This window comes from Martes martes (assembly GCF_963455335.1).
Source record: "Martes martes genome assembly, chromosome: 16".
In the NCBI taxonomy this organism is placed as follows: domain Eukaryota; kingdom Metazoa; phylum Chordata; class Mammalia; order Carnivora; family Mustelidae; genus Martes; species Martes martes.
Window position 1 is genome coordinate 63997637 of NC_137904.1, and position 17984 is coordinate 64015620.

Sequence of the window (17984 nt, forward strand, 5' to 3'; positions counted from 1 at the left end):
CGGCGCTCCCGTTGCTTACTTGTCGGCGCCCCCGGTCAGCTTGCGGATGTAGGCGTGGAAGGACATGTGCTTCACAGGAGGTTCAAGATGGTTCAGGTAGTCCTCGTCAAATGGCTGCCAAAACACACACAGGACGGTCACGCACCTGCCGGCGTCTCGAGGCTCGGAGAGGCGGGCAGCCACGCTTCCGCTGCACGCAGGGAGAGACCAAGCCAGGACCCGTGCAGGGCAAGGAGGGAGGGCGGGCGCTCGGTTCTCACTCATCGTTCTAGGTCAGAACCAAAGGCTTCTTTGGGCACCACTTACCTTTCCAAGATTAAAATGAATCTCTATTAGATACAACATGCTCTAGGTCAAATAAATACTAGGAACATTTTGGGGAAAAAAAAGCGGCCCATAAGACGAAGAGGAGGCTCATGAAGAAAATCAGGTCGGCCGCGCTGCTGCGAACTCCGCACTGGCCAGTGACCAGTCGGCGTCATTACGGTAACTCTCCATCTCACCACGACCCATCAGGAGGAGGACGTGACTCGGGGAAAAGTAAATCAGTACAATGACGAGCACAGAAGCCAGAGCCCCAGCTTCGTGTCAGGTTTACAGGGACCGTCCAGGGAGCCCACTGCAAGCGCTGCCCTCCGTCACGGCAGAACCAACGCTTCAGCCGGTCGTCGCCCACCCGGAAGGTCACTCCCATAAATGAAGGCCTGTCCTCTTCAAGCAGCTGGCACTAGTGGGCGTGCGAGGCCCGGGCCGACAAACAAGGAGGCTCTTCTCCCCACTCCCGACTCGGCGCAGGGGTGCAGGGCCACGTGCAGCCGTGCCCCAGGGAGCAGCCCCTCCCGCCAGCCCAGAACTTACGCTGCACGGACTCTCACCTCTAGCGGAACACAGTGCACACATTTCCCCAAGGGGCCGTGTCGGCACCTGAGAGCACAGGGCAAGAGAAACACAGCAATTAGCGTGCCCGCTCTCCCGCCGCCGCCCCCCGGCGCTCTGGCACCGAGCGCATCCGCTGCACTCAAGTAGTGCCCTGACTGTGGGGCCACTGCACCCATTTTTAAGTCAACTCAACGCCCAACGTGGGGCTTTACCTCACAAGCCCAAATCAGGAGTCCATGTTCTGTGACAGCCCGCCAGGTGCCCCGTGTGGAATTATTTTCGATGGTATGTGAGCATTTTTTATTTTAATATCGTTTAGTATCTGGGGCGCCTGGGTGGCTCAGTAGGTTAAGGCTCTGCCTTCGGCTCAGGTCGTGATCTCAGGGTCCTGGGATCGAGCCCCACATCAGGCTCTCTGCCCAGCAGGGAGCCTGCTTCCCCCTCTCTCTCTGCCTGCCTCTCTGTCTACTTGTGATCTCTCTCTCTGTCAAATAAATAAAATCTTAAAATATATATATACATATAGCTTATTAATGATTTTGACTCATATCAGAAAAACTGCCCAGCACGTCAAACCTCTGATTCTATGGATATTAACTGTCTCAGATGACACTAAATAAAAGGAAAAGTGAATGGACTTAAAAACGGGTTTAAATCCATGTTAAGTCAACACTAAGGAGATTGGGATGTGGATACGGAAAAAACCTGTCGGTGGGACAGAAGTAACTCCAGTTGGGAAAACACCCACTTTGCGCACATTTGGGGAAAAGCATGAAGGTGGCAGGCTCTGTGGGTCACCAAGACTGGTGACTTCAGAAGAGAAGCCACAGGAGCGCCACATGTACGAGGGGGCAGCACGACGTGGTCCGATAAGGGCGGTGACCCTGGTGTGAAAGCCAAGCGGCCATCCCTCTGGGTTGGACAGGACCCTCTTCTAAATGGGGTCACGACGCCCGGACATGTGTGCATCCCACACTCAGAGTCTCCGAACGGCCAGGCTATTACAGACGGCAGGCCGGAACGCGCACACGCGTGCACACCCTGAAAGATTCCTAAAGAAGCCACAAAGTCACCGATCTCGGGGGCGGGGAAGCCAGCACAGGTTCCCGGGGAGGAAACACAAATGCGGGCTGGCGGCCGGCCGCGGAGGGGCCGCGGAGGGGCCGCGGAGGGGCTCCGTGCCAGCCACAGCACAGCGCCATCTGGGGCTCTTTAATCTAAGACACACAAGTTGCTAGCGCAGCACTCGGAACCCCGATCTCTCAATGTCAGCGCCCCGCTGGGTTTACGGAGCGATGTGGCTACGAGAGGTCCTGCCGCAGACACAAACCACCTCCACTCAGCATTTCACGTCACCGCGTGTAAATTCTGGTGTTTCCAACCCGTTTCTTTAAGAAGAGCTGCAGGCGCGCCGGGACGCCTCAGTCGGGGAAGCATCTGACTCTCGACTTCAGCTCAGCTCATACCCTCGGGTCAGGGGATCAAGCCCTGCACCCCACTCCACGGTCAGTGGCGGGTCTGCTCCAGAGTCTCCCTCCCTCCGCCCCTCCCCTCAACATGCGCCGTGTGCACCCTCTCTCTAAGACAAAGAAGTCTAAAAATTTTTAAATTTTTTTAAAGATTTTTCTTATTTTTTAAAGAGAGAGAGTACAAGTAGGGGAGTGGCAGAGAGGGGGAGAAGCAGGCTCCCCGCAGAGCAGGAAGCCCGACGTGGGGCTCGATCCCAGGACTCTGGGATCATGACCTGACCCAAAGGCAGATGCTTAACCAACTGAGCCCCCCAGGTGTCCCTAAAACTTTTTTAAAAAATAAAGAGAACTACAAAAGACCACCAATACATAAACGTAGCTGAGCATAACCGTTCCGCAAAGTCTAGGCGGAGGGTAAACATTCAAGGACGACCAGCATGTTGCGCACGAAGCATCCGCTGGAAGGAAAGGGAAGGAGGCGCCGTGTGCACGATGCTGACATTTCCCGACTGCATCCAGCATGATGGCCCGAGCTACACCCTGCGCTGGTCGGTGCCCAGCGTCACCCCTTCCCTGTTGCCCTACTCCCGGCCCCACACACGCGCTGAGGCCCAGCACGCGGCACGGCGGGCGGGAACGTCAGGAATGCAGCGAGGTCAAGGCCTGCTTTCATGAAGTTCCCTTCTTTCAAATCTTGGTTCCAAACACCTGAAAACTTCCGAAAGGACGCGTGGCACAAACATGGAGCTTCACGCGAGAAGAAAAAGCTTGAAAAATAACATGAAGTGAAATTTTATCTAAAAGTAGGTGATCAAACCGAGAACTCGTGTTCCTCCAACAGATACGGCGTGTTACAAACATCTCACCTCCTGAGCCACTAAAGGCAGCACAGCTGGGACGGGAGCCCCCCCAGACACTTACAGCTGCGGGTCGCGGCTTCTGTAAATCTTCCCGTCCTGCTTGCTGAGGTACTGGTCGATCTCGTCCTCCACCACGCTGGGAGCACCGCAGGCCTTCAGCCCCAGCGGGGCCGACGTCTCCATCTCCGAGGAGGGCCCGGCGAGGCCGGAGGGAAAGAGGAACAGCAGATCTCCGTGCCTGCCAGACGACAAACACAGGGCAGGGCCTTCTATCCTCCCCCGTGCCTGCCAGACGACAAACACAGGGCAGGGCCTTCTATCCTCCCCCCCCGGGGCTGCGCGGAGGAGCGGCTCACCCGCACGGGGGGTCTCTGACATCGGAGAGGCAAACGCCAACCTCTCAGGTGAGACCTCGAATGGGAAGAGGCAAGAATTCTCTCTTTGCATCTCTCCTACGCGCCCTAATGTTCTAAAGGTCAGAGCAGGTTCTCTGCACCGGTGACGCACTTTCTCCTGTGACTGTAGAACATCCGTGTGCCCCCTGCATTCCGCACGGATGAAGTGCAGCCGCAACGAACACACGCGACCTGGGGGCCACCTTCTTGCCGCCTTCTTCCCGCTTCTCGTTCCGGGACTGGCTCCCGCTCCTTGCTCAGCCCTTACCGTCACCATTCAATGCCCCGATGCGCCATCTACCTGGGACACAGCCTTCCGCGTCTTTCCCTGCGCTCACGTGCACCCCCCACACGAGTACACAGACGTCGTGTGACACTGCTTGACAAAATGAGACTGTCGTAGACACACAGTTTGCATCTGCCTTCCTCATTCAGCAATACCTCGCTCCGGATCCCCCCCCAACACGGGGTCTGGGTCTAATCACTGGTTCTGATGGTGGCACCACGCTCCCGACAAGCCCAACTCGTCACCCATACCCGCGTTCCCATGCTGACGGCCACACGTGCTACCCACGGGCTTCTGCCACCAAGAATGGCACTCAAGGAAAGGCCCAAGGACAGGCGGCTGTGCGGTTTTCCTTCTACAGGGCGCATTCCCAGGAGTGGCCCTGCTAGACAGAAGGTTTTGTTTGTGATGTCGCCAATGTGCTGCTTTCCAAACAGGCTGCACGATTCACAGTTCGAAGAGCAGCGTTGGATTTTCTACCATTTCCATGAAGTCACGCTCTCTCCTGCTCACTCACACCGCTGACTCACTGCAGGGCCCGCTTCGCGCAGCCAGACCAACGAGACCCAAAGGCGTGAGATGCTCCCACCTCCATGTGCTGGACAGAGGCGACGTGGGCTCCGCACCCGGGGAGAGGGTCTACACCAAATTCAACCTCAGGCTCGGAGGAGAAGCTGCAGCGCTGCCACACGGTACGCACTTACTGCCGCCGAGACACGCACGGAGGGGCCTGCTGCGGCCCTGGCCCGACCCACCGAAGGCGGCGGGCAGCAGGCCTGGAGAGCGAACACAGACACGGGACACGGAGAGGCGTGGCTGTAGCTCTTCACTAGGCCTGTTCTCTCCTCGTTTTCCTTCTGTAATGCAGGACGGTAAAACTGCTGAACGTAACTAGAAACTCCGGTTCCTCGCAACGGACCAGACATTCCTGAACTCCGGCTACACAATACTCCGCTCGGGGGCTGCACCGGGTTGAGTGGAGGTGCTCTAACGTGCACCGCGAAGCTCTAACAAAGGAAGGAGCGCCCCACAGGCCCACACAACCCAGAGGAGCGCCCACAGCAAGGGCCAGAGAACAACGCCCTACAGGAGCCCTGAGCTTGGCTTCCACGGTCCTTCTCCAGGCAACAGGCGGCGAGGCCGTGAGCCTGCCTAAAGCTGAAGCAGCCGCTGAGCCTGAAACACCACGTGAATGAAGCCAGTCTCAGCCGCTGGGAAGAACCACCAGCCGAAAAGAGGAACCGAGGAGGAGTCCTATCTTCCTGTCCCCGCTCTGTAGTAGAGAGAACAGCCACCTCGGAGAGTCTGCGACCACAGGCCAGCTCTGCCGGCCTCCAGGCTAGAATCAGGGATGCTACTTGGCTCCAGAAGCCCAAAGACAAAAATCAACTGGAGGGAGCGCCAGGTCCACAGAGCCCCTCGGGCCAACAGAAGCGAGTGCAAGCTTCCCCGGCAAAAAACCCTCTGGCCTGCCAGGACCTCCCCACCACCAACCAGGTCTGGTCAATTACAAGCTCTCAAATGCACAAGAGAACCCAGAGACCACGCTCAAGAGTGGGCACACACAACAGGAACAGAACTGGACAGCCAGGGATTCCAGATTTGGAACTGCAAGACACGGAATATAAACGTCTACGGAACGTTCAATGAAAATGGGCTGGAAAAAGCACAAGCAACGAGAGGCCACCCAAAAGGACAGGGGCTTCTGGGAAGCAGCGTGGCAGGGGCCACAGATTTCGGTAAATCTTCCCGAATCCCCCTCATACGGTCAGGCCAGACAATCCACAGACAGCTCTGATGCCACCTGGGGGAGACAGACCACCTCAGACACCCTGAGATGTGTGACGGGCCAATGCAGAGCCCCAAGGAGCCCAGTGGTCCTCAGTGGAAGCCCGGAGGGCCAGTGTGACAGCAACGCAGCCCCCACGAGCACACGGAGCTAAAGGCTGGGTTTGAAAAGAAATCAAGTCGGATATTTTAAAATTGAAAAATATAATCCCTGAAACAATAAGAGAACGGGAGAGAAGTGATATTTAAAGAGATAATGGCCACAAATTTTCCAGACCTGATCTGCAGGAACAGAAAATACAATATCCATCATGTAGGATTAAACAAACCAGGAATCCACACCTGGAAAAGTCAGAAACTGTAGGTCCCCAAAACAAACAGAAAATCTTAAAAGCAGCCAGAGGGGAAAAAAGATCACTTACAAGCCGCAACCAGAGAAGCCGGAAGGGGAGAGAGATCAAGCCCGAACTCGAGGAGAGCAATATCGCTCCCTCCTTCAGACACGTGCCCTCAAGTGCAGACCCAAGCTGGTCAAGAAGTATGATGACTAGCACTGGAAAGGTGCACTCAAGGGTGTACCTTGGGTGGCTGAGCAGTCCTGCCCCTCTGCGGTCCCACCCCTCGGGGTCGGCGCTGGCACGACACGAACGCTAGACGGCATTCCCTCAGAGGTGTCTGTGGCCGCCTCTGCTTGTGCGTGCAATCGCTCTAGACCCACAAGTTCGCACGTGCAGGCACCGAGCAACCACACCCAGGCGGCACTGCCACCCACCTGCTGACGTGGCTGGCGAGCCCCAGTGAGGGTCAGCAACTCGTGCAGGCACGCCGCACCGAGTGCTCAGCTACGATCGGGAACCACGTAACTTTCAGGAGAAATAATTCTCAAGATACAAAAGCTCTTGCGGCGCCTGGGTGGCTCAGTGGGTTAAGCCTCTGCCTTCGGCTCAGGTCATGATCGCAGGGTCCTGGGATCGAGTCCCACATCGGGCTCCCTGCTCAGCGGGGAGCCTGCTTCCCCCTCTCTCTCTCTGCCTGCCTCTCTGCCTACTTGTGATCTCTGTCAAATAAATAAATAAAATCTTAAAAAAAAATAAAAAGATACAAAAGCTCTTTACAAGGAAAGGAAGGATATACCTCAGCCACGTGGAAAGCAGACATTAACGACAACGAAAAGCAGAGACAGGCAAGGTGCCCCACAAGGATTTGCTGAGGAGCAAACGAATAAATGCTATGACTGCATATTTCTTCCTAGATGTACTAATTTGTTTTTTTTTTTTTTTTTTTTTTTTTTTTTTTTTTTATTTATTTATTTGACAGAGAGACAGATCACAAGTAGGCAGAGAGGCAGGCAGAGAGAGGAGGGGGAAGCAGGCTCCCTGCCAAGCAGAGAGCCCGATGTGGGACTCGATCCCAGGACCCTGGGATCATGACCTGAGCCGAAGGCAGAGGCTTTAACCCACTGAACCACCCAGGCGCCCTAGATGTACTAATTTGTGAACCTAAAAATGATCACACCGATGGTCAAGACAGGTCAACAGGCACAGGGCCAGCCGCCAGCAAAGCCCAGCCCAATCAGCCAGCAGCCGCCCCAACAGGAGTGCTCCCGGCTCGCTACTGGGGCCTGGAATCTTGGATACACAAGCAGCTGTGCGCAGACAGGTCAGACAGGAGTCAGGAAGCTTCTTCTGTAAAGAGCCCAGCAGTAAACATCCGTGGCTCTGCAGGCCATGCTGTCTGGGCCATAATCGCTCGGCCCCACGCTGGCGGCAGGAACGCGCACCTGAGCGACGTGGCCGCACACCAGCGAGACTACGAGTGGGCAGCGGCTGCGGGCAGAGGGCTGGACCTCCTGGAAACGCCACTGACATGACAAACTGCCGCGGAGGAGCTCGGGGGACCCCGCCACCAAGAAACGTCGTGTGGGCACCGCCCCCTCCCGGCCAGCCAGCAGTGGTGGGGTAGAACCGCACGCAGCTCCGTTCAAGGTCCCCCCCTGCAGAGGAGGAGCTGAGTGTGCAGCAGCGCCGCGCACCCGCCCCCGGAACCCGGAACTCTCTCCTCTCAGGGACACAAGTCCCCGGCTGCGAGTCAATGAGCTTGGCACAAAAGGAGTGGCCCATTCAGCGCGACAGCTGACGATCCCGCAAGAAATATGGTGGCATCGAGGGAAAACCGGGCAGAGCCGAGCAGCCGCGCTGGGCCCTGCGGTCGTCCCCTCCCACTCCGTCGTCCCCTCACAGCACTTACTGGATTTTGAGCAGACTGAGGGATTTGGTCGACGATGCTGTTATCTCTCCAGTCTTGTTTCTATTGATGTAAACTGAGAAGCCGTTATTTTGGAAACCAAACTCCTTTGCGACCTAAAACAAAGCCCCAAAAAACACATGTTGAAACAAATATTTGAGTATCACTACTCTGGCCACATATGCACCAGATGACACTAGAACAACGCTCACTAAATTTAGAACTGCTCCTCGGGAACCAAATTCCTCTTGTGATTGTGGTCTCTTGTGAGGAAATTCGTACTACCCACACAGATGTCAAGTAAAATGAGAAAAGTGGCCAAACAGAAGCAAAGCCCTGTGTAAATGAGAAGGCCACAGGACACATGTAACAGTCGGAAGCAAGCCAAAGTCACGGCTGTATCTGGCAAGTTTAACTTCTACTTTTGAAATCAATTGTGAAAACCCAATTCAAGGGGTGCCTTGAGGGCTCAGTCAGTGAAGCGTCTGCCTTCAGCTCAGGTCATGATCTCAGGGTCCTGGGACCGAGTCCTGTGGTGGGCTCCCTGCTCAGCGGGGAGCCTACTTCTCCCTCTACCCATTCTCCTGCTCGTGTTCTCTCTTTCAAATAAATAAATCTAAAAAAGGAAAAAAGAAAAAAAATTCCAATTTTGAAACCTAAGAGAAGAAAAACAGAGGTGAAGAATGGTACCTCCCAGTCAGTCCTGACCACGAGCTCCCACAGCAGGCCCTGCGCCAAGGGCTGCGAACACTCGCTTCCTCACTTCCCAAACAGTAAGCAGTCCCAAGGGCCAGCTCCATTCTGGATGCTCAGAACACAACAATGAATGAATACAGACCAGGTTCCTGCCATCGAGGACCTCAGCATCAAAGGGCGGGGAAAGCTAAGGGACGAGAACCACAGGTGCGGGCCAGCAGCAGGTCAGAAAGGCAGAGAGGGCGGCAGAGGAGAGGCCACCCCAGGCAGCAGGGGGTGGCCCAGCGGTGAGGCTTACTTCTCACGGATACTCTGCTGGAGGTGGAAAGAGGAAACAGGAGAGCCCGCGGCCTGGCCCAGAGGAGCCGGGCTCAGTCAAGGCCAGGACAACGGAGATGGAGGGAGGAGCACACCCGCCACTCCGCCAACTCTCACCATCAGCAGCCCATGCTCGTGTGGGAATGGGGCGGAACGGAGTGAGGGAAGGGAGCGCATCAGCGCGGTGTTCGGGCTTCTGGCTTGAGAACTGGGGGGACAGGAGGAACACCACACCCGCAAGGAAGCACGGAAGAGTGAAGGAGAAGACGGGCCTTCCCTTTAACGCCGAGACCGAGGGGGTGCCCGGGAGGGCATCAGCAGCCCGTCAGCATTGGAGTCTGGGGCCAGGAGAGGAGTCCAAGTTGTACCTCAACGCTCAGGGGTCAACAGAGCGGAGGCAAACACACGAAGAGACCAGGAGTCTCAGCAGAGAATCGAATCATCAAATGGAATCAAATGGAAATTCTACAACAGAAAACAGTAACTGAAGTGGGAAACCCTGGACGGGCTGGTCGGCAGACGGGAGACGCGGCAGCAGCTGATCAGCCTGCAGACAAACTTCAAGAATCTGCACAATCTGAAGACGGAGATTTTAAAGAAAAATGACGAGAACCTTATGAACTCCTGGGACGACATCAAACGATCCTAAGGACAATAAAGTAAGGAAAGGACTGAAAAGTATTTGAAGAACAAATGGCTGAAAACCTCAAAGGTGATGACAAGCACAGAGTAACAAATCCAGAAAGTTCAGCAACCCCCGAGCAGGGCACATGAAAAACGGTCGCCCGGTGCCTGCATCAGGGTCACTCCGCTGACAGCCGGAGATCAATGGAGACCAGAGGACAATAGGATGACACCTTCAAAGTGCTGAGAGGGAATAAAAATCTGTCAACTCAGATTTCTGTATCTGGCAAAAACACCCTCTGCGTACGAAAGCGAACTGAAAATGCTGTCGGGCCAACAAAACCTAAGGGGTGTCAGCAGCTAGCCCCTCACCAGGAACTCCAGGCCGAAGAGTGGGACACCAGATCGGGTCAGACGCAGAGAAAATACTGGAAGGACACATAAGACGGAGACCAGGACGAGCGCTCTCGACTACACAATCTGAAACCATCACACTGAATGTCCTGTGATTGGTTTTCAAAAGAGAACTGCACTCAACTACGTTTGAATAATTAATAGAGAAACAAATTAAGGGGGGCTGCCATGAGAATTTTGACGGAGACAGTGCAGGTCAGGGACGAGACCAGACAGGAGCTCTGCGTATTTCCCTGAGTCAGCGAAATACCATTTCTGCCTAGTCGGACCTGCTGCTTTTCAGCCAATTTCTCCTTTGACATGGAATTATTGGTAAAACCTAGTACTTACTCACTATGAGAAAAAAGACTTGATTTAATGATTAGCTTTACATACTAACCTCATTTCCTACAGATTTTAAATACGTGAATTACAAGTAACCCATCTTGTCATTCTGAAATTCTCAAAGTGATAATAAGAAATGGTCCTTAAGGGGCACCTGGGGGGCTCAGTCATTAGGCGTCTGCCTTCGGCTCAGGTCATGGTCTCAGGGTCCTGGGATCGAGCCCCACATCGGGCTCTCTGCTCAGCGGAGAGCCTGCTTCCCCTTCTCTCTCCGCCTGCCTCTCTGCCTGCCTCTCTGCCTGCTTGTGGTCTCTGTCAAATAAATAAATAAAATATTTAAAAAAAAAAAAAAAAAAAGAAAAGAGGGGCGCCTGGGTGATTCAGTGGGTTAAGTCTGCCTTCAGCTCAGGTCATGATCCCAGGATCCTCTCTGCTCAGCGGGGAGCCTGCTTCCCCTTCTCTCTCCACCTGCCTCTCTGCCTGCTTGTGATCTGTCAAATAAATAAATAAAATTTTTTAAAAATTAAAAAAAATGAAATTAAAAATTAAAAAAAGAAAAGAAAGTATCAGCAAATTAAGACCATGAAATTTATATTCCCAACTGCAATAAAAGTTAAGACTAAAGACTGAAAATAATGACTTTGACTCTTCTCTGCAATAGCTTAGATATAAACTGAAGTTAACTAACTGTGGCAGCTATTTCGCAAACCCATCACGCTTCTCTGTACCCAACACCATCCAAGCTATTTCCAAAACGAGAAAGCTTTTGCCACAAGTGTGAGCTTCCTGAAAGCTACCATGCTACTCCCAGGATGAAAAGGCGTTTCCAAAATGGGGCAGGGGCTGTTGTGGGGCCAGCCCTCTGTATAAAGGGAACTCCCCTGGGACTGCATGACCAGCGTTTATACTCCCCATAAGGACGGAGATAGAGCTGTCTTTTTTTATTTTTAAGATTTATTCATTTATCTTAGAGTGCACGCAAGGGCACAGGGGAGAGGCAGAAGGAGAGAGAACGTCTGGCAGATTGCATGGCAAATGCAGAGCCCAGCCCCAGGCTCAGTCTCCCGACCAGGCGATCGTGACCTGAGCCAAAAGCAGAGTCGGCCGCTTAACCGACTGCACCGCCCAGGCACCTCCAAGTGCCTTTTCAACTACGACAGCAGCAGTAGTGTGTCCCACGTGGAGTCCCACCTCTGAGACGCAGAAACAGATGAATCGCCTGTTATGCTACTCCCATGAACATAACTGCTTCTATGAACTTTTGAGTTTGGTTTTTTTTCTTTTTAAATAATTTGTTTATTTGACAGAGAGACACAGTGAGAGAGGGAACACAGGCAGGGGGAGTGGGAGAGGGAGGAGCAGGTTTCCCGCTGAGCAGGGAGCCCAATGTGGGGCTCGATCCCAGGACCCCAGATCATGACCTGAGTGGAAGGAAGATGCTTAACGACTGAGCCCCCCAGGCGCTCCTGAACTTTTGAGTCCTTTATCTAAAGATACAGACATCTAACACAGGGGGCCAACCACTTAAAAAAAAAGTTTATCAGAGTCTCATAAAAGCATCGTTAAAATCTTAACAACCGGGCGCCAGGGTGGCACAGTCAGTTGAGTGCTCGACTCTTGATGTCAGCTCAGGTCATGATCTCAGGGTCGGGAGAAGGAGCCCCGCACAGTCTAAGACCCTCTCCCTCTCCGTCCGCGTCCCCACCGCCACCGCAGCACACTCTCGGTCTCTCTCAAACAAATAAATAGATTTTCAAAATCTTAAAAATGTTATATTCACACCTGAGATGAACTTTGTGTAAAACTGATGTAGTAACACCAGAAACGTAGTATGGAGTAAAATTAACACGCTCATAACTGAAGGTAACAAGCAGGAATACACAGCAGGATTCCACTCAAATTCAAAAACAAGCAGAACTACAGTTTAGGGTCTAGGAGCGCACGCTGAGGTGGCACAACGCAGGAAAGGGCGAAGCCCGAGGCGTCAGGGAGCGGGGAAGGCCGCTGACCCTGCAGCACCAGCCGCGCCCCTCCTTCACCATCAGTCATTTGTCCTTATTTGCCAAGCGTTTCTTAGTATGTAATTTACTTCATGGTAAAAAAAAAAAAAAAGAAAAAGAAAAAGAAAAAGAAAAAGAAAACAAGGAGAAAGGAGGTCACAGACTGCAGAGGTCAATTAGGACAGGCTAGAGCCATCCTCCAGCCCAAGCAGGGGAGGGACAGCAGCAGCCCGACAGCGACCCGAGGCAGGGGTGCTGCTGCTGAGCGAGGCAGCCCGGAGGAGCCCTCCGGGGAGGCCCACGGTCTGAGGAGCCGCAGCAGGAGCGGCGATGGGCGGCCTCAAGACAACCGGCGACTCTCAGACCCTGTGAGGCAGCCTCGGCAGCATCCACCGCCTCCCACCGGCGAACGGCAGCGCCCGGGGGGGCTGGATGCCGAGCGAGAAAGCAGGATCAAGGCGCTCACTGTGGGGAACAGCGAGCTGGAGCCAGCCGGTCCGCAGCGGTCCGCACCCTCGTCGGAGGGAACGGGCACCGCGAGCCCCCATGCGCACCCACGGCCAGTTACTAACTTCCGACGAAGAGCGCGATCGGGGTAGGAAGGCACCGGAAGAGGTCAGAACAAGACGGGATGGCAGATACCACGGACCGGGGCGGGGGGAAAGAGGGGCTGCCGTTTAGCACACACGGGTTCAGATCTGCGAGATGAGAAAGTTCTGGCAATGGATGGTCGTAACGACTGCAAGTGAATTACTTCACATGACGGCCCCGCGGACGTAGAGACGGTTGGCGCCAGGGGCACCCGGCTGGCTCAGGTGGAGAAGCATGCAACTCTGGATCTCAGGGTTATGAGTTCAAGCCTCAGGGTGGGTGGACACACTACGTTAAAAATTGGTTTCCGGGGGCGCCTGGGTGGCTCAGTGGGTTAAAGCCTCTGCCTTCGGCTCAGGTCATGATTCCAGGGTCCTGGGATCGAGGGTCCTGGGATCGAGGGTCCTGGGATCGAGCCCCGCATCGGGCTCTCTGCTCAGCGGGAGCCTGCTTCCCCCTCTTTCTCTGCCTACTTGTGATCTCTGTCTGTCAAATAAATAAATAAAATCTTTTAATAAATAAATAAATAAATAATAAAAATTGGTTTCGGGGCGCCTGGGTGGCTCAGTGGGTTAAGGAACTGCCTTCGGCTCAGGTCATGATCCCAGAGTCCTGGGATCAAGTCCCACATCAGGCTCGCAGCTCCACGGAGAGCCTGCTTCTCCCTCCAACCTTCTCCCCTCTCATGCTCTCTCTCAAATAAAATCTTTGAAAAAAAAAATTGGTCTCGATGACAAATTTTACGTTATACCTTTTTTTTTAAATTTTAAATAATCTCTACACCCAATGTGAGGCTCGAACCCACCACCCCAAGACCAAGAGTCACACCCTCTACCAACTAAGCCAGCCTGGCACCCATTATGTGTTATTTATTTCTTCTGGGAAAAAGAGAGAGAGAGAGAGCACGTGCACAGATGAGAGCGAGAGCGGGGTGGGGGGGGGCGGCAGAGGGAAAGGCACAGGATCTCAAGCCAACTCCACACCCAGCTTGGACCCCAACTCGGGGCTCAAGCTCACAACCCTGAGATCATGACCTGAGCCTAAATCAAGAGTAGGATGCTTAACCAAGTAAGATACCCAGGCTTCCCTGTTATGTATTATTTTTAAAATGATACAAATCTCCATTTATTGACATAAAACCATTCCTTAATTTATTGTCAAGTAAAAAACACCAGGTCTATAAATTATTCTAACACCCCTGGAAAGGATGCACCTTGGGAACAATACGTGCCCCAGTGCCTGCCTGTGGGGCCGCAGGGTGTACAGGTGACCGCCTGGGCTCCTGGAAACCTGACATCCACGTAGCAAAGCTGGACAACTGTCATCTCTCAACATTTCTGTCAAACAAGCCACTTAATGATCAATCAAGGAAAAAATAGAGGATTTAGGGCTGTCATGCCCTGCTAGTAACCCAGAGAGAAACTCAGCACGTGCACCTGCAGAACAGGTGTCAGCGACTGGCACCGAGCCTCCTGACGGAGGACTCTCTGCAGGGGGCGAGCATAGCGCCAGCCAGAGCAAAAACCGGCTCAGAGGGGCCAGACTCTGACTGTGACACGGTTGGGAGATGCTACCCAACTGATTTCACTTAGACTTTCCTCCTCATGTATGCATAAGAATAACACATGATTAAAATAAATTTCCAAACAAGTCTAAAAGAACTTTACGTAAGTATAAAATCTAAATGACAAAGGAAAGCAGGCGTGAAAGTATCTTTTTCTTTCCTAATCGTACATAAACATGACTTTTTTTTTTTTTTAAGATTTTATTTATTTATTTGACAGACAGAGATCTGCCTCTGAGAGGCAGAGAGAGAGAGAGGAAGGAGCAGAGAGCTGAGCAGAGAGCCGGATGCGGGGCTCGATCCCAGGACCCTGGGATCATGACCGGAGCCGGAGGCAGAGGCTTTAACCCACTGAGCCACCCAGGCGCCCCTAAACATGACTTCTTAAACTCAATAATTTAGATTTGATGAAGTATGTACACGGCACGGCACAATCCCATTTTGGCAAAAGTCTGTACACGTAAGTATGTATGCACAAACACGCGGGCACTAAAGACATGCTATGATTTGTTTTTTTTTTTAAAGAGTTTATTTACTGGGCGCCTGAGTGGCTCAGTGGGTTGAGGCCTCTGCCTTCGGCTCAGTTCATGATCTCAGGGTCCTGGGATCGAGTCCCGCATCGGGCTCTCTGCTCGGCGGGGAGCCTGCTTCCTCCTCTGCCTGCTTCTCTGCCTACTTGTGATCTGTCTGTCAAATAAATAAATAAAATCTTAAAATAAAGAGTTTATTTACTTATTTGTCGGAGAGAGTGCATGGCAGAAGCAAGGGAGGCGGCAGGCAGAGGGGGAAGCAGACTCCCCACCGAGCAAGGAGCCCGACGTGGGACTCGATCCCAGGACCGAGGATCATGACCTGAGCTGAAGGGTCAGACACTTCACCGACAGCCACCAAGACGCCCCAAAACATGCCATGTTAACAGTTATTTCTGAGTGGTAAAATTTCAAGCGATTCTTACTTGCTTCTTTATACTTTTCTGAATTGTTTCAGCCTTTCAGAATTAATGCATTTTATCCTAATAATCAGAAAAAAGGATCTTCATTTGAGGGGAAACTATTTCAGAGTAATACACGTTTGTTTGTGAGTATTCACCTCCTCTAAGCACTCATTACTGTGGTGGTGACGGCTCCAGAGACCAAGTGCCCAAAACCAAACTACAGGGGCGCCTAGGGGGCTCAGTCGGTGAAGCGTCTGTCTTAGGCTCAGGGTCATGATCCAGGGGTCCTTGCTCAACGGGGAGCCTGCTTCTCCCTCTGCCTGCTGCACCCCTGCTCATGCCCTCTCTCGCTCTGACAAGTAAATAAATAAAATCTTTAAAAACAAAACAAACTAAACCCCCAACCCCAACCCTCCCAGTGACTGGCTGTCATTCTGTGTCTCCCTGGGCGAGGCAGCCACGAACTGTCCGGGAGGAAATACAAGCATTTTAGGAATACTACTGGTGTAAATAAAAGTGAGAACTACAAGGTCACGCTGTTATCTCAGAAACCTTCTGAATTTAACCTGTTTGACAACCCTACATTTGATATCAAGCACAAACGCCTCAAGTTAAAAACAAAATCATATTCCTATATGGTTATTACAAATTTAAGTTTAAGAAATTTCCCTATCAGGGGCGCCTAGGTGCCTCAGAGGGTTAAGCCTCTGCCTTTGGCTCAGGTCATGATCCCAGGGTCCCGGGATGGAGCTCCCCATCGGGCTCTCTGCTCAGCGGGGAGCCTGCTTCCTCCTCTGCCTGCTTCTCTGCCTACTTGTGATCTCTATCAAATAAATAAAATCTTAAAAAAAAAAAAAGCAAAAAACTTTATTTACAAAAATAGGGGCACCTGAGTGGCTGAGTCCGTTAAGCAACCAACTCTTAGTTTCAGCTCGGGTCATGATCCCAGGGTCAAGGGACGGAGCCCCACACGGGCTCTATGCTTGGCTCAGAGTCTGCTGGAGATTCTTTATCCCCCTCTCTCTTCCTCTGCCCCTCCCCCTGCTCCTGTGACGAAGTAAATAAATAAAATCTTAGAAAAAAAAAAGGGGGGAGGTCAGGGAAAGGAAATCTGTATGCCAAGGGGAAAAAGAGCAGGAGGTCATCCCATGGGCCACAGTCTGCTCGCTCCTGCTACGCAGCATAAACCAAAAGCCACTCCCTACTGCAGGGCTCCCCTCCCAGGGTTACCCTTTTTAAGTCTGGCTATGCTTTCACGCTGCACTCTATAAACACATAACCGACCCACGTACGTGGCTCTCACTTTCTTTCTATTTATTTACGTGAGAGAGAGAAAGAGGAAAAAGGAGAGCAGCAGACTCTGTGCGAACCAGGGAGCCTCAAGTGGGGCCGATCCCAGGACCCTGAGATCATGACCTGAGCTGAGATCAAGAGTCTGATGCGTAACTGACTGAGGCGCCCAGGCACCCCCGTGCCTCTGATTTTCTAATAAAGTGGGATTGGGGCACGTGGGTGGCTCAGATGGTTAGGTGTCTGCCTTCTGCTCAGCGGGGAGTCTGGGGAGTCTGCTTCTCCCTCTGCCTCCGCCTCTCTCCCCTGCTCACCTTCTCTCTCTCTGTCTCTCTCTCAAATGAATAGGTAGAATCTTTAAATTTTTTTTAAAAAATAAAGTGGGAATTATTCTGTACATGTTTTGGACAATTTTCCTTTCACAGACAATTCAAGTCTTTCCCTCTCTAATTTTTCACTCTCCTGAGTACTAGTCTTGTGAAATACTTTTACACGCACCCTTGGACTCTTCCCGGCCACCAGGGCAGTAAGCCACGGTCAGTGATGCAATCTGCCCTGGATCAATCCGGTCACGGCGGGAAGAGCGGGTCAAGAGACCGTGAACCAGGGAGTGGGCAGAATCAGGGACGGGGATAGGTGGGGAGGGAGCAGCAGGGGAGGACGGAGGAGCAAATGCCCGCGCCGCTACCTTCTTCAGAAACGCAGCTGCTGTTTCTCTCTTCGTGGCTGTGATCCGCTTCACCCCATCTGGGGACTGGACACGAATTATCTGTCACAAATGAAACAAGGCGGTTACTGCACAGACTAGTAAGTTCCTGATCCGACTGAGACTAACATCTGCGGTCTTTCAGCATCTGGGTCACCGACACTTAGAGCCAAACCTCTCCCTTCCCCGAGCAACACCAGGTACTTCTAAAAGAGCAGCAGAGGCATGAGATTCATCAACCTATGCAAAGACATCCTGACAGTACCTCCCTGACTCTCAACTCTGGTCATTTCACTCAGAAAAATGTTTAACCATTATTTCTCTTTGGATTTGCAAAAACAACAATACAACAGAAAAAAAAAAAAGAAAGAAAGAAAGAAAGAAAAAAAAAACCCTTCATGAATCATGAATGACTGGATTCTTTAAAAAAGTTCTCTTTGGGGGCGCCTGGGTGGCTCAGCCGGTTAAAAGCCTCTGCCTTCAGCCCGGGTCGTGATCCCAGGGTCCTGGGATCGAGCCCCGTGTCAGGCTCTCTGCTCAGCAGGGAGCCTGCTTCCTCCTCTCTCTCTGCCTGCCTCTCTGCCTGCTTGTGATCTCTGTCT

General features: G+C 52.7%; 1 protein-coding gene across 1 annotated transcript in view; it reads right to left on the reverse strand.

The window, feature by feature from the left end:
* Positions 1 to 17984, reverse strand: part of NPLOC4 (NPL4 homolog, ubiquitin recognition factor) — a 60611-nt gene that overhangs the window by 39519 nt on the left and 3108 nt on the right. The window contains exons 2-6 of the mRNA XM_080825472.1: positions 17365 to 17445; positions 7925 to 8037; positions 3270 to 3446; positions 876 to 924; positions 20 to 114 (exon numbers count right to left, since the gene is read on the reverse strand). Coding sequence (XP_080681598.1) covers positions 20 to 114; positions 876 to 924; positions 3270 to 3446; positions 7925 to 8037; positions 17365 to 17445 — 515 coding nt within the window. The remainder of the gene's footprint in view (positions 1 to 19; positions 115 to 875; positions 925 to 3269; positions 3447 to 7924; positions 8038 to 17364; positions 17446 to 17984) is intronic.